The 25,459-nt window shown below is 36.0% G+C and overlaps 4 protein-coding genes and 1 long non-coding RNA gene across 5 annotated transcripts; 2 read left to right on the plus strand and 3 right to left on the minus strand.

Moving 5' to 3' along the window:
• Positions 1-1,457: 1,457 nt before the first annotated feature.
• Positions 1,458-2,483, minus strand: LOC126604885 (uncharacterized). The gene is made up of 3 exons (XM_050272211.1): positions 2,264-2,483; positions 1,897-1,959; positions 1,458-1,790 (listed from the first exon to the last, which is right to left on the minus strand). The coding sequence occupies exons 1-3, from the start codon at positions 2,351-2,353 to the stop codon at positions 1,653-1,655; spliced, it is 291 nt and encodes a 96-aa protein (XP_050128168.1). The 5' UTR covers positions 2,354-2,483; the 3' UTR covers positions 1,458-1,652.
• Positions 2,484-6,983: 4,500 nt separating this feature from the next.
• On the minus strand, positions 6,984-9,148 carry LOC126604883 (uncharacterized). Its single transcript, XM_050272209.1, has 3 exons — positions 8,739-9,148; positions 8,083-8,424; positions 6,984-7,652 (listed from the first exon to the last, which is right to left on the minus strand). Exons 1-3 carry the CDS (start codon positions 9,024-9,026, stop codon positions 7,170-7,172), a joined length of 1,113 nt encoding a protein of 370 aa, XP_050128166.1. The 5' UTR covers positions 9,027-9,148; the 3' UTR covers positions 6,984-7,169.
• Positions 9,149-11,266: 2,118 nt separating this feature from the next.
• LOC126604882 (probable polyol transporter 6) lies at positions 11,267-13,383 on the minus strand. The gene is made up of 2 exons (XM_050272208.1): positions 12,990-13,383; positions 11,267-12,802 (listed from the first exon to the last, which is right to left on the minus strand). Exons 1-2 carry the CDS (start codon positions 13,123-13,125, stop codon positions 11,424-11,426), a joined length of 1,515 nt encoding a protein of 504 aa, XP_050128165.1. The 5' UTR covers positions 13,126-13,383; the 3' UTR covers positions 11,267-11,423.
• An 8,843-nt stretch (positions 13,384-22,226) lies between these two features.
• LOC126601710 (transcription repressor OFP7-like) lies at positions 22,227-23,454 on the plus strand. Its single transcript, XM_050268456.1, has one exon. The coding sequence runs from the start codon at positions 22,397-22,399 to the stop codon at positions 23,396-23,398; it is 1,002 nt and encodes a 333-aa protein (XP_050124413.1). The 5' UTR covers positions 22,227-22,396; the 3' UTR covers positions 23,399-23,454.
• Positions 23,455-24,008: 554 nt separating this feature from the next.
• Positions 24,009-25,174, plus strand: LOC126602166 (uncharacterized). The gene is made up of 2 exons (XR_007616001.1): positions 24,009-24,172; positions 25,081-25,174. It is a non-coding gene; the product is annotated as an uncharacterized LOC126602166 (long non-coding RNA).
• Positions 25,175-25,459: the final 285 nt, after the last annotated feature.

Below are 25,459 nucleotides of genomic sequence, written 5' to 3' on the forward strand. Positions count from 1 at the left end.
TCGATAAGAATTCTTTCAAATCTTTAATCAAAATCCATAAGAATCCTTAAAAATCCATTTGAAAGTTGTAAGGATTCTACAATCCTTTGAAATTTGTCACTTAAAAAAATCTTTTAAAATCCTATGAAATCCAAATTGACTACACCCCCTAGTATTAGGGTCTAGTTGTATTCATCTTCACTTGGAAGTAAGAAGTGAAAGGTCTTAGGTTCGATTTTCATCAAAAGTGAATTTGAACCACATTAATGGGCTACTAATGTGAGGCTAAGTTCATTACCTTTTCTTCTTTTAGTGTAGATAATATCATTTGTTAAAAAAATTACGAAAGAGATGAGGCCTAAATCACAACAAAACCCGAAAGAGAAAATCAAATATGAAGCCCATAAACGTTAGACAACACAAAAAATCATATTGAGGTTCCATTACTAATCGTATAAAATCTCTACTTGCATCTAATTTCATAGGTGGTCAAGCTAAGAAAAATATTTATATTAATTAGTTGGCCACTAGAGTATCTAAAACTTTGACATAGTATTAAAGCAAGTGATCCTCTGGGTTCGATTGAGCCGAAATGTGACAATGAACTAAAAATCTACATCCTGAGTTAAAACACTCGAACTAAATTTTGAAGTTCAAAATAAATAAATTAATGACAATATCGATATAATTAGTAGTGAATTTTCAAAATCTTTGAAACATTAACGTGATATCAGGACGATCCTTCTTTCAACTCGAAATGGAAAATGAGATTAAAAAAACTCTGCAGCTCTAAGTTAAGATACGCAAATCAAATCCCTAAAATCCAAAATAAAAGAGGACATTCCACATGCACCTACTAAGATAGTCATCATGTTAAACCTGATCGCAGTAAATACTTCAGTTGAATAATTGAATTTATGAAAGAGAATAAACCTTTCATAGAATATCTCATCCCTACTACGTGTATTGGTTGTTAGATTAGAATCAGTACTAGTGGGGTCACTGTCACTAGTAGTTAGATTAGAATCAGTATTAATTAGTTAGGGATTACTGTCACGAGAGTATTAATTAGTTAAAGATTACTGTCACGAGAAATTTTTTAGGGTACCTAAGAATACAGCACGAAACACTAAATGTCATGATATAATTGGTTATATATATTTTTTAAAGTTTTTAATCAAATATATTATTGTACTTTTTTTAGAACATTGAAAAGTCTATCCACGATCATGCACGAGCCGGAAAAGAATAAACGAACAGTCTACAAGAAACTACCACGGTGGTCAGTAATTGAAGATGAATTCTAGACTCTTGTTTCACATGACACGTCCTCAGTTCTATTCCTGACTGTTTATAAATCACACGATAATGACCAGATGAAGTTGAAATGCCCTATGAGCTCTTTTAGCCTCCGGAAGAGTGAACTGCGGTGGCGATGTCAACTGTTGGTCCCTTTTAAAAAGAAAAGAAAAACAATCTGAAGAAAAAAAAGTCCAAGTTTGCTATACTAGGGAAAATCTCAATCAATTCAAAACTTTTTCGGCATCGTAAGAAGAACAAGTTACAAAAAGACCGACTGAAGTAAAAACAAAAACAAGCAATCCATATCCTGTGCAATATTTTACATTCAAAACACCTGCAGTAATTAAATTACAAAAGTATTTAATCACCAGCTAAAAAGGTGCTGAGACAATCTCCCTGGGTCCTCGTGGTCTTCTGTAATAATGTTCCGAGTACTCAGGCTCCTCAACTGAAGCCATCATCACTTCATCACCACTTTGCTGGATCGAACTAACCACTGGCTCCAAACCCTGCAAAATTAATAATAATTTAGTTAATTTAAATCTTGGTCTCTAATATTGTTATAAAATATTTATTCAAAAAATTATTGAAAGGGTTTTTTCAACCACAACAAACCTCTGTGAAAATGCGCATTGCTTCTTCCATATTCTTTGTATTCACCACATACTTGGCTGCCTCCTGCACGATATCACCACACTTATAAATTACAAACCCATAAAAAGTAAGATAATTTTTTAAAAAAATTCAAACTCATAATTCCAATTTTCATTCCATATACTGTAGCAAAAAGGGATAAAGAAATGATCTTGTATTCGCCATATAAAACCTCGTGTACTTTACTCTCTTCCTTCTGCTTAATACAGGAGTCTTATACGGTAAATAGTAAATCGTCCCGTTTTTGCCATCACGAAATGAACTGTTCTTGCCAAGGAGGAGCATATATGCATGTCTCAAAAACCCAGAAAAGAATTAACATAAGTACCCTTGCAAATTCAATTTGTTCCATTCCCAACGTTCTTGGCTCGGTTTCTATGGATGGTTTCCTATCAATCCGAATTGGTGCAGCCTCCATTTTCTTAATAGTGAGAGAGACAAGACAGAAAGATATAGAGAGAGAAACAGAAATTTTCTTTTGCTTTCTGGGAGATGGGAGACAGAAACAGATAAGCGTAGCGATTGATATCTGATGAAGAAAACAAAGTATTGTGAGAGGAAGTGTTTATAAGAACTCTGCATTTTTATTTGGTCGGTCGTGACTCATTGACTGGTTGACTCTAGTGAGCCAATGCACGGATGAGCAAGATCACCACGTAACGTTACGTGGCCAGTAATACACCGCAGAAATTCGAGTACGTGGCATTGGGAACATGAGGATGCCCCACGTGGCAGCTGTTGGTTACCTTTTCCTTATGCAGAAACTCTGGAATGGCCGTGATCCCCACATTTTTTTTCCAAATGGGGTAACTTATGGCGGTTTTCTTGGGGACACCTGTCGGCGTGGTGCTGCGCCCTACGGTGGCCAACCAGGGAGGACCACGAAGGCGTTTCGTTTGCCTCAAAAGTAACGGATTTGATTCAGGAATATAAGAACATATTCGCTGGAAAGTTCTGGCCGCTTCATTTTTTAAATTTTTATTCGACTTATTTTTCAGTTATAACACGTGTGTTGTGAAATCGTTGTCAATAACGTTCAAAGAAAATTTTTATAGGATGCTTTATAGCATGGAATATTGAATGATCATACATTAATACAGGTAAAAAATAAGTATAGCTAAAATGAAAATGTTTTATTGGATAATTAGGTACACAACAAATGACAGGATTAAACACGAAGATATCTTAGAGAAATTATGAATGGCTCATTTAAGATAAGATGAGAGAAAATCAGTTAATTAACGTGTGTTAACGCTCAAAACTTATAGGTTAACAAACTAAAATAATTAGTCATTGGTGGGTGTGGAATCGAAGCCATAATGAACTCACCCTTAAAAATGGGCTACATCCATTTTATTGCTCATAATATATTGATTTCAAATATTACAAGTAGTGCTAGGGTAAAGACAATAACTCTCTTCTTTTAGGAGGGGTGTATTCAATTGAGAATTTGAGAGACTTTAATGGATTTATAAATTCATGGATTTTTATGGAGTTTAATTGATCTGTAGAAATTCCATATAAAATTTTGATTCAATTCCCTCAAAATCTCATGGGGAGATGTGAGATTTGTGGATGCTTAAAATACACTACGAAATCTCTCCAATTCCCTCTAATTCCTCAACTTTCTCAAATTCTTTAAAATCAATTTCTAATTGAATACACCTGGAATGTTATAAACTTATTTAAAATCATAATTGAATACACCCGTATTTCTAAGGATTTTAATAAACTATCTTAAAATTCTAATTGAATACACCTTGAATTTCAGAAAATCACTTAAAATCCTGATTGAATACCCTAGATTCATTAAAAGAATTAAAATCTATCAAAATCTCAATTGAATACACCCCCCTTAGTTATCAAACCCCATTACAAGAGTTTCACACCCCTTTATATACAGTGAACCCAAAAAACCTTGGGCTCACCTACCTTTACTTTTATGGCATCTAATGAGCCACTTAAATAGGCTTGCTTGCTAATAACATTTTTCACTATTAGTCTATATTCGCTGATGAAGTGACATTTACTCAGTCGAAATTGCACGTCCTTCTAGCTCAATGTGTAGTGAGCAACCTGCTTGGCCTTGATAAGTCAACGATGCCATTCCCGAGCAATGGTCTGATTGCCTTTACGTCCCATCCTAGACTCCTACTTTTATTTGGTGGTTGACATATGGCTTAACTGGTGTCTGAGTAGGCCTGCCCCTAAAGTTTTGTGCCATTAAGTTGTCGGTCTCCCCACGTGTCCTTGGTGGTGAGAAAGTACTTTATGTCGTTCGTCGAACGAGGCTGGTGAGTGGTTGGTTATAGCACTCGGACATGCCTCATTTTGATTCTACTAGGCCTTGGGCTTCCTATTCTTCTTTGGCCTTTGAATTTTATTGGGCTTTCGTGGTCTGTTTTCCGGCTTGTACTATTTTGAGGGTCGAAAATATGGTCTGGACATGTGAGCGAAGGACCTACAAATATTCTGGTTAGGAAATATGATTATGAGATAGAGGCTCAGGGCAATAAGGTTAAAGGAAAACCTAGGAAGACTTGGAAATAGACACTAAGAAAGGACATGGAGTATTTAGACCTTACAAAAGACTTGGCGCATAACCAAGCACAATAGCGTTGTAGGATTCATATAGTCGATCCCACTTAGTAGATAAGGCTTTGTTGTTGTTGTTGTTGTCGTACTTGCTCTTTACCAAATCTCATTTTAGCTTCTACACTACATATTGACTTACTTTATGACCTACACTTTTCTTCGTGTCCACTTTACCCCTACATTATGTATGGTCTTACTTGCACTCTTCCTCAATGTCTTATATACCCGATTTTGTCAAATAAGTTAAAAATAGCCATCAATTGTGCTAGCAGTGGCATGAACAATTTAGTCTTTTCAACTATGCTGGTAAGATCCTGGAGTGTAAGGATGTGGGGTAAGTTGAAATAGGTTTGATTTCTCCAGATTAAAAAAAAAAAGAAAAAAGAAAAAGAAAGAGGATTGCGATAGAAGTAGAGATTCTGATGATAGAACTCTTTGAATCTTTGTAAAAAGGTCCAAAAACAATATTTTAATTCACGAATCTTGAAATTCAACATTCTCTTATATTTTCTCTTAATCTGAATAATTAAGACCTAGTTTGAGTTTAACCCACCTAACATTCTAGACAACCAACGTATTTGAAAAGACTAAATTTTCTATGCCATGTTAGTACAATTTACAACTCTTTAAACTTATTTGACAGAATAATGTAAATGGGACATTAAGTAAAAATGCAAATGTTAAAGTAAGACAATATAGAGTATAGGAGGTAAAGTGAAACACAAAAGAAGAGTGCACGTGGTTAAGTGAGTCAATGTAAATATATAAAAAATAAAGTGAGATTTGGTGGATAATATATGTGTCATAACTAAAAATAAGTTTTTTTACTTATTTTATTTATTTATTTATTTTTTAATGTTTCAGAGTAACCTTAATGGATGAAACAAAAATAAAACATATGACTAACTTGATAAAAATTCGAGTTTATACAACAGATCAACCATCTATGTTGATGGTAGATATTGTGTAAATTCACATCCTCAAACTCTAGATACAAAGCTGCCCTCTAAAATTTGGTGAACAGGAAGTCGTATTTCATGTGGTATTAATTGAATAGTTTTTATTTTATTCTATTTTTTTAATATTTTTTAAGGATCCTATACACTAATAGTACTGTGACAATGGATAAATACAACAAACGATGGACTTGCATTTTATTCGGACATCGATAAAATTTTAAAAGTGATTTCAACTCGATTGAAAAAAAAAGAGCGTTCCATACTATAATTACAATATAGTGTCTCATTGCTTCTCTATGATCTTGATTCAATTAATAAACTTTGAAGAAGGCCTCTAGCACAAGAGATGGTCTTTGACATGGCACGCAGATTGTCTGCCCTCCTGTTTGGGTGCCCTTTTCATCTCCTCTTATTTTATGCGGTCACGGTTAAGCCACGTCAACATTTTATATTAATTTTTTTTATAGAGATAATAAGATAAAAAGCAATAAGAATATAAAATGTTGACGTGGCTTAATCATGACCGCATAAATAGGAGGGGATAAAAAGGGCACCCAAACAGGAGGGTAAACAATCTACCTTCCCCGAATTGTAGTTGGTGTGTGAGGAAAGTGAGATCAAAGAATAAGTCAAGATTAGCATGACATATCAAGAGTCTTGTAAGGTTGTCATCGGGGCCCAAAATTTCTCCCAGCACAGTTAATAATGGGACCCTACAATGAAGATCTTCCTCCTCCATTTGCATGGCTTTTAGTGAAAGCGTTAATGGTTGAATAGCTAAACTCTCTGAATTTTGAGGCGCTAAACTTTAAGCAGCTTCTAAACCGTATGTAGCTTTGGGAGTTTTATACAGGCTTTAAAGAATAAGCTAGCGGAATTTATGAGACCAACCACTTTTCTTTTTTATTTCTTTGGTCAGAAAATAAAATTTTCATTAAAAATATAGAAAATTACACAAAATGCTCACTAACTATATCAATCTTTTTACAATGCAACCATTAAATGCTCACAAAATGAACAATCAGATTTAGGGCATGTTTTTGAAGAAAATTTTTTTTTATTCTAAAAGCACTTCATGTGTTTTTCCAAGTTTTACTTACATTTTTACTAGATATTGGTCCCAAAAACATTTTCACAAAAAAAAAAAAAACTTTCAACCATTTTAAAAGCACTTCCAAACGAGCTCTTAAACATTGAGATTTAAAGCTATTGCAAGTGTCACTTAGTATTATGGTTTAATGGCATTCATCTTCACTTGTAAGTGAGAGATCTTAGGTTTGATTCTCACTAAAGGAGAATTTGAACTGCATTATTACTAACCCATTGTCAAGCTAAGTTGATCATTTTCCTTCAATATAGATAATATCATTTGTTCCTAAAAACAGAAGAAAAAAAAAAAGAACACTATTGCAAAATAGATATTTTACGGTTATAAATTTGAAGCATTCTATACTACGGGAAATTATAACCACACCCTTTTATATGCAAAGCCAATTAACGTACAAACAAAATTTCAATTCAATTATGCAGCTTAACAAAATTGTTTTTACAAAATCTTTTCATCACTTGCCATACGTGTATCACTTCCACGCTCACTAGTATTTACACATTTTTTTAATTTTCTTTCAGCTATCTCTTTGTAAATTAAAAACAGAAACAAAATTTCTCGTATCAAATCAACTATCCTTGCTTCATTTCAGCAGGGGGCATAAAGCTCTCCATTGTCAAACCCCATATATTAAAATCCACCTCATCAATCTTCCACGTTTCCTCCATCTCCCTCTTGTGGTTGGCAGATTGCTCACCATATCTGAACACCTTAACCCTAGTCCTCCCACTATGAGCAATGTTGATGCCGTCGACGTACTTGTAATCTTGTATCACCGACTCGGTGCTCGTCTCCCAAAACACATCCGTGTCGTCCCCTTTGTTTTTCATGCTAAGTAGCCTTGAGTCCTCAAATTTCACCAGTAGACCCGATCGCTGGCTAAAATATCCCCATATTGTGTGGTGAATTATCTCATAGTTTGGACCACTCTGTGCCTCACGAATTGCTGGACTTGTTTCTAGCTTGAGGATGAAGCAATCGTCGTCGTGGATGATCTTCTCACCGATGCACATTGCATCTGCGAATAGATTGGCCGTGGCCCTTGGGTCTAAACCCTGCATATGTTCACGTCAAATCAGTTCTCAATTCCATGAAATTAGTTACCCTACTGAACAGTTTTTAAGAAATGTAGCAAAAACAAATATTTAAGAAGAAAATCTTCACATTTACTCACACACTACATCTGTCAATGGGATCCCACTTGTATTGACAAATTAATTCTATCAGGTATGTGGATCTATTTAGCATAGATTTTGTTTTGTTACATTATAGAATTTTGAATCCTAAACCTAGATAGCCTGCTTATACCACGTCACTAGGCTAATTCCATTTGCTTATATAATACAAATTTTGAGGTACCGATTCAAGTGGAATAGTTTTATGCGCATGTCTGTTTGAGACGAATTTCCGTAAATGTGGTGCAAAAAGTTTCGTTCTCGTTCCTACAAGAAATCAGAATATGTTGAAGAATATATGTATATGTACCTGTAGAAAACGGCGCAATGGTCTAGGTGGGCCTTGAGAGACGGCTGTTTGTTGGTTAGAGGAATGCCTCCATGAAAGCTTGCCATTGCTTCCACAGATAACCTTGCAGCCAGACACAACAAGCTCTAAGCACCACAAGTCCGGATCCTTTTGCCACAGCACGAAACCACCCCTCTCGGCTGAGCTCCTTTTCACCTCAACGCTCACGTCCCCTTGGTGAAAATCCGATGCACTGATCTTTACCTCGCCGGTCACACACATGCTGGTCACCGAGTTCAGTGCTGGTTGCCCTCCGGTTGCTGCTGTGTACTGTTGCACGATGTATTTGGCTGTGGAAGCTTGCTGTAACATATTGAGTAGAATTATTGTGATTATTTCAAGCATAGGAAGTGATCTTCAGATTCTCATTATTGTGTTGGAACTATTGCACGATGTATTTGAATGTTGATTCTTTCTTTACAATACGTATATTCTCTTTAGGTATTCATTCGAATGAATTGTCTCAACTGGTATTAGTTAGAGATTTTGTCAATAATATTAATGTAATAAGTAAAGATGGTGGATGCCTTATAACCATGCATTTTCAGCAACAACAATAGAAATCCGTAACAAAGTATAAGAAATTAATAACTATGAAAAGGATCGATGATTCTTACGATGGAAGAATCTCTAACTGGACGATGGACGGAATGTCCCAATTGAACTTGAAGAGGGATGAGAGGAGAGCCAACAAGGTAAAGCAAGAATCGCAGCTCGTTTAAGCGTCCGGCGATGACCGGCGCAGACCATTTGTCGGAAGTTTGAGCCTTCATCCACGTTAACATGTTCTGCCATCGCAAATGCACGTTGCTTCCCATACTCGTGAACATCTCTTCTGGTATGGGGACCTCAAGAACCGTCTCGAGGCCATCTTCTTTATCAATATTTGGACAAAGCTTCCTCATGTGTATTACGATCTCATAAAAGAGAGAAGGGAAAAGGAAGAAAAAAAGAGAGAGACTTAGAGTCAAGGGCTTAATTAAAACGCCTTGCTCTCCTTCCTCAAACCTGATGAGGGAAAAGAGGGAACTAAGTGGAGAGAGTGGAGATGGTGAGAGGATGGGAGTGGATGTGAATTTGCCAGAGGTTCTCCTTGCTTGTAGGTGTCATGTGGGCAAGATTAGATGGATTTGATTTAACTTTCTATTTTAGGTGCATAGTTAAGCCATATTTCTTAAATTAAGTTGAATAACAATAATTGTATTCTTACTAGTCAGAAAATTCGCATTCCTATAGTCTAACATGTCCGCTTGAACAATTGTATATCTGTGTCTTTAAATCCTTCAAATTACAAAACTATTCTCGTCTCATTTTAAGAGAAGTAAATGATTATGAGGTGACAAGAAATTATTGACATATATACAAAGCTTCACCTAATTTTCTGTTCAAATTATAAAAAATTTATCCAAAATGATTCCTGAAACTGGCATAACTCATCACAGTGACCCCTGCGATTTAAAATTAATAGAGGTGATCCCTGAGATTATTCACCGTCAATCATTTTGATCTTTTTTATGAAAAATCTTCGTTAAATTGAGGATATTTTTGTCAAATCAACCATTCTCTTTGAATTGGTGATTTCTTCAATTTAATTAAGATTATTCACAAAATGACCAATGATTGACATAGAACAATCTCATGTACTATTTTGACTAAAAAGCCAAACTTAAATGGTAAATTGCTATCCATTGCTTTTTTTACTGCATTCCAACACCATTTGCAACTTCAAATTTAGAATCATCATCACAAGTGTTTCTACAGAAAAGGATGGCAGTTTCTTCTCTTTTTGTTATGCTTTTTCCTTTATGTTTTTCTACTGTGTTTTCCCTTTTCTATCAATCATTTTTAGTCTATTCTGTACAATCCTTTGGCATCCCTTTTTCCGGGACATTTCCAATTTGATTTGTAGCCACTTTTCATCACGATTCGTTGAGATTTATCGAGTCGGTGTGTCAAATTTCGATGTTCTCACCGATTCGGGCGTCATCAACACCATCAACTTCTCTCTCTGTGCCTTTGGCAGCGTTGCATGTGGATCTTCATTGGCTTCATGGCTAGTTTTTTTCCTGCTTGTGGTTTCTATTAAAGAGATGTTCTTAGCTAATGGAGGCAATTGGGGTGGGGATGCTTCGTCGAAAGCATGGAATCGGGCTGGACGAGATTTTTTAGTGTGGAAACAACTGTAGCAAAGTTCTAGGTTGTTCTCGGTTTTTTCTGGTTTGGGCTCAACCTTTGGTTGGGCTTTTCTGTTTTTTGGGCTAGTCCTTTTTTGTTTGTATATTTTGTCTGTGGGCCAGTGATTTGAAAGTTTGTGTTGTTTGTTTAATAAAGGTTTTTTATTTTAGTTGACCAAAAAACAGATCTTCGTTTGGTCTCTTCCCTGACATGCAAAAATAGAAAGAAAAAATAAAACCCAAGGCCCAAGCGACCACAAAAATGCCCGCAAACATAACGAAGGAAATTGAGATTTCTTCACCGTAAAATTCATTGAAAATATGAAAAGTAAACAACTACTTATAAGGCTATAAGCAATGTAAGATCCATTCTCTTCTGATGTGGATTTTTCTCAACACTTTCACGTCTAACAAATTTTCAAGCTAATCACATGAACAACGCTAATCGGATGACGTGGAGCATGTGTAGCTGTTGGGTTTCACACATGGAACAACATGTTCTGAGACCATGAAGAAAGTTAAGGTTCCACCATAAAACTAATTGACAATACAATGAGAAACTCAACTACTTATAAGCACATGCAAGATTTTTTTTCCTTGATGCAGGATTTCTCTCAACGCATACGAATAATATCTCCCTCCTATATACAGTAGTTAATTTGTTTTGTTTGAATTGTCATCCCAAAAATTAAAGCAAGGTGAATTACGGCATTTGGCGTTTAATCTAGTAGTGTGAATTGGAATCTTTTGCTATATAAGCAAAGATTGTAATCACCTCATAATTAAGCTTTTGAATAAAACATAAATAAAATCTCTTTCACTACATCATTGCAATTGGTAAAAGCATAACATAATCAATACATTAAATATACTAATTAATGAATAACTGTAGGCAAATGGTGGATTGACCTAGTGGATAGGAATTTTTTTTTTCAATTCATTGTGTTCTGGGTTGAAGCTCTCTCCGTCGCTTTAGTCTAGTTTAAAATAATAATATTGCTTGTAATAAAAAAAAACCGACAATTATAGATCTTCATAATGTATTGACAGACACACATTCCAAATTCCAGGTCCCACTAATTTTATCCCCAAACTAGTCATATTCTACATATTACTTCTTGAACCCATTCATACAGTACCATTTCTAGACCTACTAGCATCACTAGTTTTGCTGAAAACCAATTCCATCTCTTCCAAGGACCTTCCCTTGGTCTCTGGCAAGAAGAAAAAGAAAAATATCCAGGCTAAAACAGCTATGCCTGCAAACATAAAGAAGGCCCCTCCAATTGTAATTGCCTTGTAAATTGAAATGAAGCTCATAGAAATAGTTGCATTCATAAGCCTATTCACAGCCACCCCAATACTGGTACCTTGTGCCCTAAGCTTCAAGGGAAAAATCTCAGTACTGTAAACCCATGTTATGGGCCCCAGCCCAATTGAGAAGAATGCCACAAACACATATATTGCCACAATACTGAAGCTTAGAGCCCAAGTCAGCTTCTCTTTGGAGTGCTCAGCCATGGTCAAACCAAACCCTAAACCTGCTAGGGCTATAATCATGCCACCAGTGCTGGTCAACAGTAGGCGCCTTCTCCCAGCTTTGTCAAGGAACAGTGTGGCTACACATATAAACACAGTTTTTGTGAGCCCAACTCCAACTGTGGCAAGCAATAACTTGTCTTTGCCAAGGATCCCAGCTTTTTTGAATATTCTTGGACTATATAACACAACAGCTTCTATCCCTGTCGCATGCTCAAAAAAGTGGATTCCAATCGCTGCAATTAAAATCCTGCGGACGGCGGGCGTTGGCCTCAAAAATAGTTCTTTCCAAACCCCTTCACCCCTAGTGGTGTTACTGACCTTCACCACATCTTCGTTGCAATTTTTGTTGATTCCAGCAGCAACCAAGATATCGCGAAAACGGTGCTCGGCTTCTTGTTTGGAATTAGAAACTAGTAACAAAGTTTTCTTGGCTTCTGCTAGCCTACCTTGCATCACCAACCATCTTGGGGACTCGGGCATTTTGAGAATCCCAAAAGCTAAGACAATAGAAGGAAGTCCAGCAACTCCTAACATCAATCTCCATCCGAGTTTCAAAGTGAATTTACCAAACAAATAATTTGATACATACCCTAGTAAGATTCCAAGACTTATGCAAAGCTCTGGGAGCGCGGTTAGACGGCCTCTTGATTTGGCAGATGAAATTTCTGCGGAGTAAACTGGAGCAATCATTAGTGCAAACCCTACACCGACACCAGCAGTGCACCTCCCAGTCATTAGGACTGCATAGTTTGGACCATACCCCATAAGCACTGCACCTATTAAGAAAATAATGGAGGCTATAACAATAGTGCAACGCCGACCGATGTAATCAGATGTTCTTCCAGCTGCTAGGGATCCCACTAGAGCACAAATGTTTAGTATTCCTGCAAGTACTTCAACTTGTACATCGTTGATTTTGAGGTCTTCCTTGATGAAGATCATGGCTCCACTCATCACACCAGTATCTAGATTGAGAAAGAAATTGGTTTTCATGATTACCACATTCATAAATTGTTGGATCATGCGTTCATGTTTAATTAAAATCTAATTATAAGGGAAAACCAAATTGTTTAGAAGCCAATTGATCTAATTAAGGGGGTATTAAACTACAAACATAACAGATTAAAAAGAAAAATGTGAAATGTAGCATACCATAGCCAAATATAATGGATATAATGGAGGCTACCACAGCACAAGCACAAGCAATCTTGTTTATCCTTTCCGGTGTTTCGCAGCTTTCGCCACTGCCCTCCACCTCCATCGGGGATGTAGTAGTATGCTTCGGCATAGATGCGCTCGTCTGAGTATTCTAGCTTGTAGTGTGTGTTCGTCACAATCTATATCTAGGTACCACTACCAATATTATGTCTCTCCTCTATAACACTAGGAATCATTCATGAAAAAACAATAAGATTGGGGTACTGTGTATGAAACTTTCCCTGGATAATATAGTATCGTCAATTGGATATAAAATCTCAGATGCATGAACACTCAAAAGAAATTTTAGGAAGGATAGACAGGAGAAACTTATGTGTCACTCTGGCTACAAAGATTAGCTTTATATAGGAATAAAATAGGCCAAGTTTGGAATTCATGCAATAAAGAGTATTTTAAAGGTAGGAACAATATTGGAAACACCATGTGGGAAATGGATAGCCGTCAGTATGCCAGCAAAATCGTGACAAACTTGAATTGATAAACTGGTATATATTTCTCTTAGTTAGTGTGATAAAAACACGCTTTAAATTAAAACCAAAGCTGTTCAAAGTTAGGCCGCTTTTGCTAGTAGTTTTCACTTTCAGAAGCATGATCATTAAACCACGATGAGGAAAGTGCCTAGTTGAAGAAAAATACTTTGTATAGTCGGCCAAATCCACCAGCTTGATGTGCCATTGACCAAGGCAGCTTTAGACACTAATACAGATATATATTTGGAAAAAGAGTAAAACACAATAAATTTGGATAAGAACTCTTGGTGGGATCGAATAAGTTGGTATTTCAAATTTGTGGTACTAAGGATTGAATTGTTTAATATGTAAAAAGTGTAACAGAAAAGCACCTGGAAGATTAGCACCATCCATGCATTATTGCTAGTAATATTGGTGAAATTGATTTTTGGGAAAATTAGGTTCACATCCTTTTTTTTGTTACTCCATTGATTAAAATCCTATTCATTTTCAATTTTTGATCAAGGTCCTTAGTATTAATAACATCATTAATTATTTGAATAATAAAATATTTTTATTTTTAAATATATTCCTTTAGTGTTAAAAATGGTACAATTAGTATATTTATATTTATGGCTAAATTTTTTATCATATATTCTTATTTTTAGTTTTTACCAATTTTTAATTTGCAAATATTTTTTAATTTGTACCAATTTTCTTTTCATTTTTAATTTGTACCCATATATTAGTTTCTTTTTGTGCCCATATTTTTTAAAGTTTTATTTGTGTTTGTACCAATGTGTATACCATCACGTGACATTGTATATTTAATCAATGATAGAAAAATTACATATGGTATATTTATGTTTTATGCCTAAACTTTGTACCATATATTTATATTTTTAGTTTGTACCCACTTTTAATTTGCAACATTTTTTTAAAAAATTTGTAGTATTTTCTTTTTAGTTTTATTTTGTACCCATTTATTAATTTCTTTTAGCACCTATATTTTTAAAAATTCATTTGTACTCATAATTTTTAATCTTTTATTTGTACCCTAATTTATTTATGATGTACCCATTCTTCTTTATTAATGTACCACTTTGTTATATGTGAAATGTACCAATTTTTTTGTAAAATGTACCAATTTTTTTAACACTATGGATACATTCTTTTGCCATTTATTATTTCTTATTTTTACACAGTTTTTATCCATTTATTCAATTAAAATGTTTGAATTTTTTTTTATTATAACCGTTTCTAATAGTATTATAATGAAGGATTTTAAATTTATAGGATTATAAATCTCATAAAATATCAAACAATTAATTGCAAAACTATAAGAATATAAATATTAATAGTAATATAATGAGGTGTACAAAGTCAAGGGACCTTGATCAAACTTTGAATACTATTAAGGTTTTAATCAAAGAATATTAAGGATTAAGGACCGCAATCAAATTATCCCTTGATTGTTTGATTTTCTTTGGATAGTGACATGGGAAATTAAAATCGCTTTCACTTATGGCATAAAATAATATCGCACTATAGAGTACCAGCTGTGGTACTAACTTATCAAGTGGGTTGGGCGGCGAAGTAGGCTACAGTGTATTTTATCGCGATTTGCTATATTTCATTTAGGTCTAACTTTCTTTCCAATTTAACAATTTTCCATTTTCAGCGGATGAGTCAACTGATTTTTTTCTGGATAAGAATTATGAAGTTTTTTTTTATAAGACATTCAAATTGAAGACGAATTAATGGTAAAATAAAATTTTGATTCAATTTACCATAATTTTCAAGGTCTTTTGAGTTTCCATCTAAGGTTGCTAATTTTGAATAATATGTGATCGTGTAACTCTTTTGATTCATCTCCATCTTTTTGGTTTTCTGCTCACCTCTTAGAGATTTTCAATTTGCTGCACTAGATTCAATTTAGCCTTAACAACTACTTAGATCTCCTTTCTTTGTGCATGACACAAGTGCTCTCCTATACCCTCCCACTCCTCTGTCCACAAATCCTCCATTTGTTTGATAGATGTTTGCTATCGATTGAGAAGTCTCTTATGGGCATTGTATTTGCTCCCCCCCTCGAGAGCGAGTCATCACTTACTCAAATGAATGTGTGCAAAACCGATCGATTTGCAACTAGTTGGGTCTCTGTGCCGCCTCCTTCTATGGTTTTGATGGTGTTTAGTCTTCTTGCTTTGTTGGCATCAAAAGTTTTCTCTTGCTGTTCCTCAGGTGGTGGATATGGTTACTGGTGTTGGTTGCTTATTTCATTTGTTGAGTATCTTAGAGGTAAATTTGTATTCTTTGTGCATCTTTGTTGTTGTGAAAGTAGGGATTAAATTTGTTCTTCATTTGAGACTTATTTGCATTTGTGGTATTATTTTATGGCCCTTATGTTTTGTTGGTATTGGTCATGCATGACCTGAATGGTGAATTTGTGAGGTACTTAGTGGTTGTGCTCGAAGACTATTCCGTCAACTAACGGAACCTAATTGGGTCATCATGTGCTTTGCTTGGGCTTCTTTGTCCACTTGGCCAACTAGCAGCTTTTCTTTAAGTTTACCTCATGTAAGATTTTCATGTTCGACCGAAAAAAAAACAAAAAACACTCTTCGTTGTGAGGCATTACCTATATTTTCAAAATTGTAGCGATCCAAAAAAATTCGACGAGAGTTTATACTTCCTTATAAACAGGAAGGTGAGAGTCGAACAACACTCACCCAAGTGTTTGTTATAACGTTTAATGAAGACTTATCCATAAACTATACCATAATTTTACAGAATAGAAAGAAAAAATAAATAAATAAAGGTATTTAGAGCTTGATCAAATCTGTTGAACTAGTTTTTTAATCCCGCAAATCAAACCTACTGAACAATGTGACAACAATATATATAATGTGTCATAAAGCACGACAAAAGATATATGCTATAAAGCACGACGAAAATATATGGTAATTAGGTACGATGTCATTTGACCGATCAAACCAGGAAATTGGTTGCAAACTTGACCAATAATCTTGTACCAGTTTTATGTAGCACCAATAAACTTGACCAATAAGGCAATAAGGCCATCTCCAACCGAAGGGTTTAGAGGGCCGGAGAGTCGAAAATAGTCCGAAAACCGTCTCCAACCGAGGGCTAGGCCAGAGGGCTCGTGGACCCCACGGAATCTGAAAGGGCCAAAGGGCCATCTGGCTGGCCCAATCCAGCCAACCCCGGGCTGGGCCAGAAATTTTAGCATTCCTGTCGATTATATCCGACAGGAATTCTAGGCCAAATTTCAAATGCAACAACTAGCTGACGTCAGCTGGCCGTTAATTTTTTATTTTTTTTTTACATTTTTTTTATATTTTTTTTAACACAATTTTTTTCCTATAACTTATATTTTTTTTTCTATAACTTCTATTTTACAAAATTTGTTTTATATTTTTTCTAAATTATATTTTTTTTCCTATAACTTCTACTTTACAAAATTTGTTTCATATATTTTTTAAATTCTATTTTTTTTTCCTATAACTTCCTAAGCCATTATACAACATTAAATTAAATTAAGTAACATGAAACAACATTAAGTTGTATTTGAATTTAAGTTGTAGTTTTTAAATAATAAATTATGTTTGGCCCTCGGTTGGAGATGGTTTTTTGTGACAGGGCTAAAACGAGCGCTATGGCCCTTTGGCCCTTGGTTGGAGATGGAGGCAAATATGGCCTTGTACTGTTCATTAAAATATTAATTTCTTGGATGGCCAGAGGGCTAAAACGAGCCATTTGGCCAGCATTCGGTTGGAGATGGCCTCAGAGGGCTTGTTTTAGCCTTCTGGCCCTTCAAGAAATTAATATTTTAATGAACAGTACAGGGCCATATTTCTTACCATCTCCAACCGAGGGCCAAACATAATTTATTATTTAAATTTAAAAACTACAACAACTTAAATTACATGAAATATAATTAAATATTTAAAATAAATTGTGAAAACACTTACTTCGTCATAGTAATTGGTGCTGCTTTCATGTCTACTTGCGGCGGTTAACAATTGTTTGTTAAATTATTTTTTTAATTTAAGTGTCCAATTACTAGTACAACTTAGTTTGAGATAGATACATGTATAAATGCACATTTACCATCTCTAATAGAAAGCTTATATTTGGGGCACCCATTATATTTTTCCCACATCGGGAGAGAATTGAGCAAGCAAAAGCTTGCATGTGTGACACCTATTATATTTGTCTCACATCGACTGTGAGAGAGGTTTGAGCAATCAAACATGCTTATAAAAGCAACAACCCCACATATAACCAATCACCTTTCTGGGCCTTAATTAAATATTTTTTTAAAATTTTTGGCCCAAAAAAAATCAAAAATAACGGCTAGCTGACGTCAGCTAGCTGTTCATGAGATTCAAATTTTTTAGCCAGTGCCGGCTGGCTGGCTCATTTGGGCCTTTTTTGTCCAGTGGGGCCCACTAGCCTTTTGGCCTGACCCTAGGTTGGAGACGGTCTTAGGACTATTTTCGGCCCTCTGGACCCTTCGGTTGGAGATGGTAACGTTCTGTATTTTGTTCAAAGTTTCCGACCGAGCAAATGATGTGCAATATAAACGAGAATAGCTTAAAATTGGCATGAGAGTTGAGATTTGGGCCTAGAGACAACAGTTTTTAAGATTTGGTTTGCCATGTACTTTTGAATATTAGCCCAAAAAGTAGAAGAGACAAAAATTAAAGTAAGCTCAAACTTTTCATGAGGGGAAGTTTTTCAGTGTGAATATTGTGCAATCACGCAATATTATCGATATATTATGTTATAAACACAAAATTATCAACAATATTTCATTAAATGGTGGCCACGTGACACTTTGGACAAAATTGGAAAGAAATGCTAAAATTTTATCAGTAAATTTCAAATTAACTTATTCCAAAATTGATTAAATATGAAAGACATCACGAGTTTCTACATTTAAGTTTAATTTATTTACCCGTATTTCATTACATCTAAGATATTATAACAACCTAGCAATTTAGAACATGACACTTCAACTACAATTAAGCTTAGTTTTTCCTTAATATTATTTTTTTTTTTTTGCATATAACGGTCATATTGTCATGTAATATTATTAATTCACATGTTCTGATATGAATGTTTGATATGGTTAATATGCTTACCAAGTAATATGTGATTTAAATGGTCTCTTTGTAGCGGGTTCAGCAATGAAGAATAATTCTCTCTTCAAGCAGCAGCAGTCGCGATGCGACAAGGTTTGTTAATGGTGACAAGAAGGGGTTTTAACAATCTATGTGTAGAGAGTGATTCACTCATAATGGCACTGCGGGATTCGTCACCAAACACGTCTAAGATTGGGCAGCTGGTGGAGGATGCAAAGGCTTTGGCATTGGGGACCACTGGAGTTAGTTTCACCCATGTTTGTTGTCAAACTGATGAAGCGGGTCATGGGACTTGCACACCAGCTCACCTAGAAAAATTTCTCCACGTTATGGACTACTTAATGGTTTTACAAGCACTTTGTTTGAAGAGTCGTGGATTTAGCTCCTGATATTTTTTTTGAAGAATGTAATTTATGATTTGAACTGGATAAGCTTGACGGACAGAATCTTTATTGGAAGGTTGATAGTTCTAATAGCTCGAGTATAAAGGAATTAGCCTACAATAAATTCGAAATCTTAGTTGTTTCTAATCATCTTATGCGGGATGAGAGTAAGGGCCGTAAGGCTACATTAATTTGCTCTCTTTTGAAATGGAGTTCTAAATTTCTTAAATAATATCATATTGATCTTTCCTTCTAAAATAATAATGCTACGTGTAGTTGTGAAGATATAAAAATACCCACCAAAACTACTACAGGGTATTCAAATTTCAAATTCAGAAGACAACATAAATAAAGCAAGCTGAAGAAAAAGAGAAACAAAGGACATTAGCTTAAGCATGCAAAGCAAAATGAATCGAGCTCCACAAGTCACGACTGGGATGCTCAGAGCGCGCCATGCTGATTGCTGCTGGGGTGGGGGGACATCTGAGATACTGAGAGACTACTGTACATAGAAAAAGGAGCATTAACTTTGCTTGCCAAAGAGCAATGGTCCAAAAGGACAGAAAGAAAAAACCAGGGAAACAAGAAGAGACACTTGCATGCAATATGATTTTGTTTCCTTGGATCCCCACCACGCGTTTGATGAAATACTTCTTCTCTTCTGGTTGACTTTTCTTTGACTTATATACAATCGGCCCAGTGCCCACCCATTGAATCTCAAGCATAAAAAAAGCTTAGGCTCCTTTACTTTTCACGGTTTGGTAACGTTTTACGTAAATTCAATTTCAATGCTGGCATGGCAATAGTAGCATGAAGGGGACAAGAGTAGCTTACTTTTACTAATCATTTTGAATTTGTATCCACCACCAGGTGCTACAGTGTAGGGGCCTAGCAGCCTAGATGTTAAAATTTTCACCCATCTGGGTTATAAAATTTGAAGTTTGTCTCTTAAGATGGCTCCTGATCTCCTTCCCTACTTGTCCTTTTGGGTAAGGTGTGCACGCGACTTCCTTCCCCAATAATGCCGCTATCATGCGCAAATTGAACTTAATATATAGCTAGGGTTTCTGTTCATTACAGTCAAAATACTGGCTTGTAAGAGGGAAAGATGTCTCAGAACTCATATACTACTCCAAAACCTCATGTTTTTCTAATGCATGTGAGATATTGGTATCCTAACACCGAGCTTTGAACAACAGACCTAGGCCCGGCCGGCGGCCGAACCATGGTTCTTGGCTCCAAGTTAGGGTTGGACACACACTACCGTAGACTCTAACCTTGTTTATTAATTAGTCCCCAAACTTTGAACCCTAACTAACTTCGAATCCAAGACCTGAGGCTCAATTTCTCTTGTGACCGATAACATGGGAAAATAGAGTAAATTATTTTTAATTCAATTCAATCTTTATTTTAACTAATCAAATTTAAGAATGTATAAATGTATTGATTTTGTGTGCTTAAATAGTTTTATTGAACTAAAATATGAACTAAGATAGTCCACTCCAACTTCTTATCCCGTACAAATGGGAAATGGTATAGGTTTTTCCATTCACATAGGCAGATAATTAGAAGCATGGCCTGCCGACCAAAATAAAAAAAAAGGAAAACTTGAAAAGTCTAAAAGTCTAAAAAATATTTAGTTTTAATGAAAAATGACAAATAAAGGTGTAGTAAATAGTACTAGAGAAAAGTAAAAATATGGTTTTTCGTAAAAAATGAACAGTACCGGAAATGTTTCGTTAAAACTCAAAAAAAAAAAAAAAAAAAAAAAAAAAAAAAACGCATGGCCTCATCCCTCATGTGCTTATTATAAAACTCAATGGTGATGATGGGTAGGGGCCTAGGGGCACATCGTCTATTGATCTACCCTACAATATTACAGTATGCAAGGTGCAAAATCCAGCTTTAGATATGAACTTTGTCATGACTCTATTGACTCTTCCCACCAAAAAGAATATAACAATAATAATAATACCAGTTGATGTATCAACATTTTTGTAATCCATGATCATCTTCCAAGAATCCATCATCGTACGGCTGGATACTACTGCATGCATACTACACTGGTTGCATTACATGCACCGAGATCTTTGGTCACATATAATCATGACTGTCTTACTATCTTGGAAGTTGGCTCCCTCAGCCTTCTATATAAGATCAGATGATCGTCTCCCAAAAATAATACAAGAAGAGAGAAATGCCAGCAACACAGCAATCCACAGAGAAAAAGAGGGACACCCTCCCCTGTAGTTTGAGTATAATGCCAAACAGAATATATAGGTTACCCTGTTAACATATCCTACCATATAGATTCTCTTTTACTGTATCTTTTTCTTTCATAGTTTTCAACATATATTTGCCTAAAGACCATATGTTATGCTCCTTACTCGATAACTTAAATATAGCATCACAAAATAATGTTTTCTTGTTAGAGGAATGTTTATATATGTTGGAGGGCTTTGAATTTGGACTACTTATGATCAATATTTTGTATTCAAGTAATTCCCCTTCTCTACTATGACTAATAATGGTCATGATAACTGGCATGTTTTCAACCCACAACATACATAGTTTATTGTTTCTCAACAAGAAAAAACATATTTTTAACTGTTAATTATCATGTCTTTTATAATTCTTATGTCTCTATAAATGAAGATTTATGTTGCCAGACAAAATACAGTTAAAGTTAACTAGAACGGAGTCTAACAAGATATATTACTATACAGTTGATGAAAAAGCATTTCTCAAACATTATATTAGAACTTACAAAAGAAAAAATTGGAAGTAGTTATAGTTATTATATAAGTGACATTGAAACCGTGTATTGTTATAACTTATCAATATTAGTGGTACTACTTTCTTTTTCTTTGTCCTTCTTTTATGGGTGGAATTGGACAGAAGTTGTGATAAATGGGCACACAACTTTTTTATGGGAGATTAATTATTTAAATTAAATTTTATAAATCATATGACGTATTTGTTGATAGTTAAATTATTACTTAAGTGTTAGTTAATGTGCTTATTTTCTATTAGTAGAGAAATTTTTCAATGTCGAAAACACAACCTGAGTACACTAAGTCTAATAATATAATTGATTGGAAGCTTGAAAAAAAAGTATTATGCCAATTAGTGTACGTAACATCGAATTATTTATTTATTTATGAGTATAGTTAAAAAGTTGTCCACCTAGCACTGCTATTTCTATATATATACTAGCCCCACCACCTCTTAACAACACACAAACAGTTCAATGTTTTGTTCACACTGCTGCTCTTCGCCCCTAACTCTCTCCAATTACAACACAAACACAGAGCTAATTGCTACTAAGAAACTTACTCATGGCAAAACGTTTCAAGCTCCGATTCTCCCGAGTCATCACCTCCTTCCATTCCTGCCGTTCGGAAGATCCCTCCACTCTCCCCTCAAATCCTGTCCCTTCATTCCTCCGTCCACCCCCCTTAGCCACGGCCCCGACACCACCTCTACCCTCCAAAACCCACCACCACTCCTCATCCATCAAACGCCACGTGTTATTTTGCGGCTGTAGACCCAGACCAACGCTCTCCGACGACGACCACACCAAATCACCGCCCGATCTTCATAAGTTCGAGTGGGACCGAGAGGACAAGTGGCACGTGGTGGCCAAAGTCTACGACATCACCCCCCGACGCAAAATCTACACTTCCTCCGCCTCGCCCGAATCCGACGCAAACGACGGCGCTTCACCTCCTCCCTCCTCCGCCATAGAGAAGGAACAAAAGAAGAAAACTCGTCGAGTCAACAGAAAGAAGAAAAGAACGACGAGTCGCATCCGTATCAGCACGTCCTCGTTCGAAACAGGACTTTTCAGCAGCGAAGGCGGCGGCTTCGACGATGGCGAAGAAACCGAAACCCTAGTCTCCACCAGATCATCCTCCAGAAGCTTCTCCACCGACTCCTCGCCGCCGACAAGGCGAAGAAAAAAGAAGCGGAGCAGCAGCGCCGTCAGACGCAGCTTTTCGAGGAAGTCTGCGGCTGGGGAGAGCGAAGCTGTGCCGGCAAGACTGTCGATGTTTCAGAGGTTGATACCGTGCAGGGTGGAGGGAAAAGTGAGGGAGAGCTTCGCGGTGGTGAAGAAATCAGAGGATCCGTACGAGGATTTTAAGAGGTCGATGATGGAGATGGTTTTGGAGAAGCAGATGTTTGAGGAGAGGGAGCTGGAGCAACTGCTGCATTGCTTCTTGTCGTTGAATTCGAGAGAGCATCATAGGGTTATTGTTGAAGTTTTCACAGAGATTTGGGAGGGTTTGTTCTGTTGTAGTGCAAGATCCTCAGGAGCTAGGGTTTCTAGGGCTCTTTGAATGATTAACTAGTGTTTTAACTTTTAATCAATGAAATGGAAAATAAAATTACTCTCTTTAGTTTCTTCACAATTTAGTTAATTGGGTATTGTCATGCATTTTTCCTCTACGTAAAAGCAGATGATCACTTTGTAGTAGTACTTGGTAGTTGGCATGCATGATGAAGCAAGCAAACACATGTTAATTATTAACTGGAAGTACCAAATATAAAACATAATTTGTATCTTATCAAAGGAAGGTAAAAAAAAATGCTCCACAATCTTAGTTTTGTCCTTTTCTTTTAAATATTTTGACATACATTAACATGGATCTATTTTCTTAGAGTTTAGTCTTTTGGAAGTGCTTAACATGGTATCAGACTATTGATTCTAGAAGGCTTTGGATTCGGAATGACAAACCTCCGCCAAGGGTGGTCAAATGATTTCATTAATCTTCATCTCATTGATTAAATTTGATTTAAAGATATGCTTGCATTTAAAAGTAAACGGGAAGACTGGGGTTGTGAGATTTGGTTGGAGCTTCTCTTACTATCGCGCTTGACTAGGACAATATTTTAGCTTCGTCACTGATCACTTAAAAAGAAGAATGTGACCTAGTTTTATAGGAATAGTGTTGATTTATGTTGGAATGCATGCAAGTCATATCTTTTGTTAAAATGCATGCATGAAATAAACATGTTGGATGACTAGTGAAGTTAGGCTAGTCAACATTCTTTGTGTAAATTAGGCAAGTTAGGCAAGTTAGGAAATTAGGCAAGTTAGGCAAGTTAGGCAAGTTAGGCTTATGTTCTCTTTCTTTTCCTATATAATGTTTCATCTTGTAATTGTTTTGATATGAAATACACATCAAAAATTCTACATGGTATCAGAGCAGGAACTCTAAATTCCTGGCTTTGTTGATCGTTTCCGCTAAGTTTCTTTTACTCTAAGCCAAGATGGCTGGAGAACATTATGAAGCTGAGTGCTCGATGGATGCTCTGTTGATCGTTTCCGCTAAGTTTCTTTTACTCTAAGCCAAGATGGCTGGAGAACATTTACTCTAAGCCAAGATGGCTGGAGAACTTTTACTCTAAGCCAAGATGGCTGAAAAACATTTACTCTAAGCCAAGATGGCTGGAGAACATTTACTCTAAGCCAAGATGGCTGGAGAACATTATGAAGCTGAGAGCTCGATGGATGCTTTAGCTCTACCTAACGTTGTTCAAGTTTGTGGCACGAAGCCATTATTCTTTGTTTGCGGCACGAAGCCAGCCATTATTCTTTGTTTGCGGTACGAAGCCATTTCAAGTTTGTTTGTTTGCGGCACGAAGCCATTACTGTTTGTTTGCAGCACGAAGCCATTTCAAGTTTGTTTGTTTGCGGCACGAAGCCATTACTGTTTGTTTGCGGCACGAAGCCATTTCAAGTGGGAATTTGGTAACATGGCGCAGCAAGAAGTAAAGCGTTATTTTTACTAAACCTCTTCCTACGGTTCAGTTCATGCGCATTCTGTCCAAGCTTGGCTCAAGGAATCCCTTCGATCCAGCTTGAGGGGGAGTGTTGGAATGCATGCAAGTCATATCTTTTGTTAAAATGCATGCATGAAATAAACATGTTGGATGACTAGTGAAGTTAGGCTAGTCAACATTCTTTGTGTAAATTAGGCAAGTTAGGCAAGTTAGGAAATTAGGCAAGTTAGGCAAGTTAGGCAAGTTAGGCTTATGTTCTCTTTCTTTTCCTATATAATGTTTCATCTTGTAATTGTTTTGATATGAAATACACATCAAAAATTCTACAATTTATGCCTTCGCATGGTATAAATCAGGTTCAATTATTGTATAACTCCTCGCTGAGTCAATAAAGCAAATAGTAGGTCATGAAAGCCGTGTTCAACGGAGGCATTGGAAACCCCATGGACCTATGGAGGATGTAAAGTTGCAATAGCTAATAAACGAGTTTGCACTTTTGGTCGACAAGACATGATACTAATTGCTGCCCTGTTCGTTTGACAGGAGGCGGAGGATGAGGAGCTAGCCTCATATCGATCGGTAAACGCAGGCGGATTCATAATCAATAATATTGA

Source organism: Malus sylvestris, chromosome 15, assembly GCF_916048215.2.
Source record: "Malus sylvestris chromosome 15, drMalSylv7.2, whole genome shotgun sequence".
Taxonomy (NCBI): Eukaryota; Viridiplantae; Streptophyta; class Magnoliopsida; order Rosales; family Rosaceae; genus Malus; species Malus sylvestris.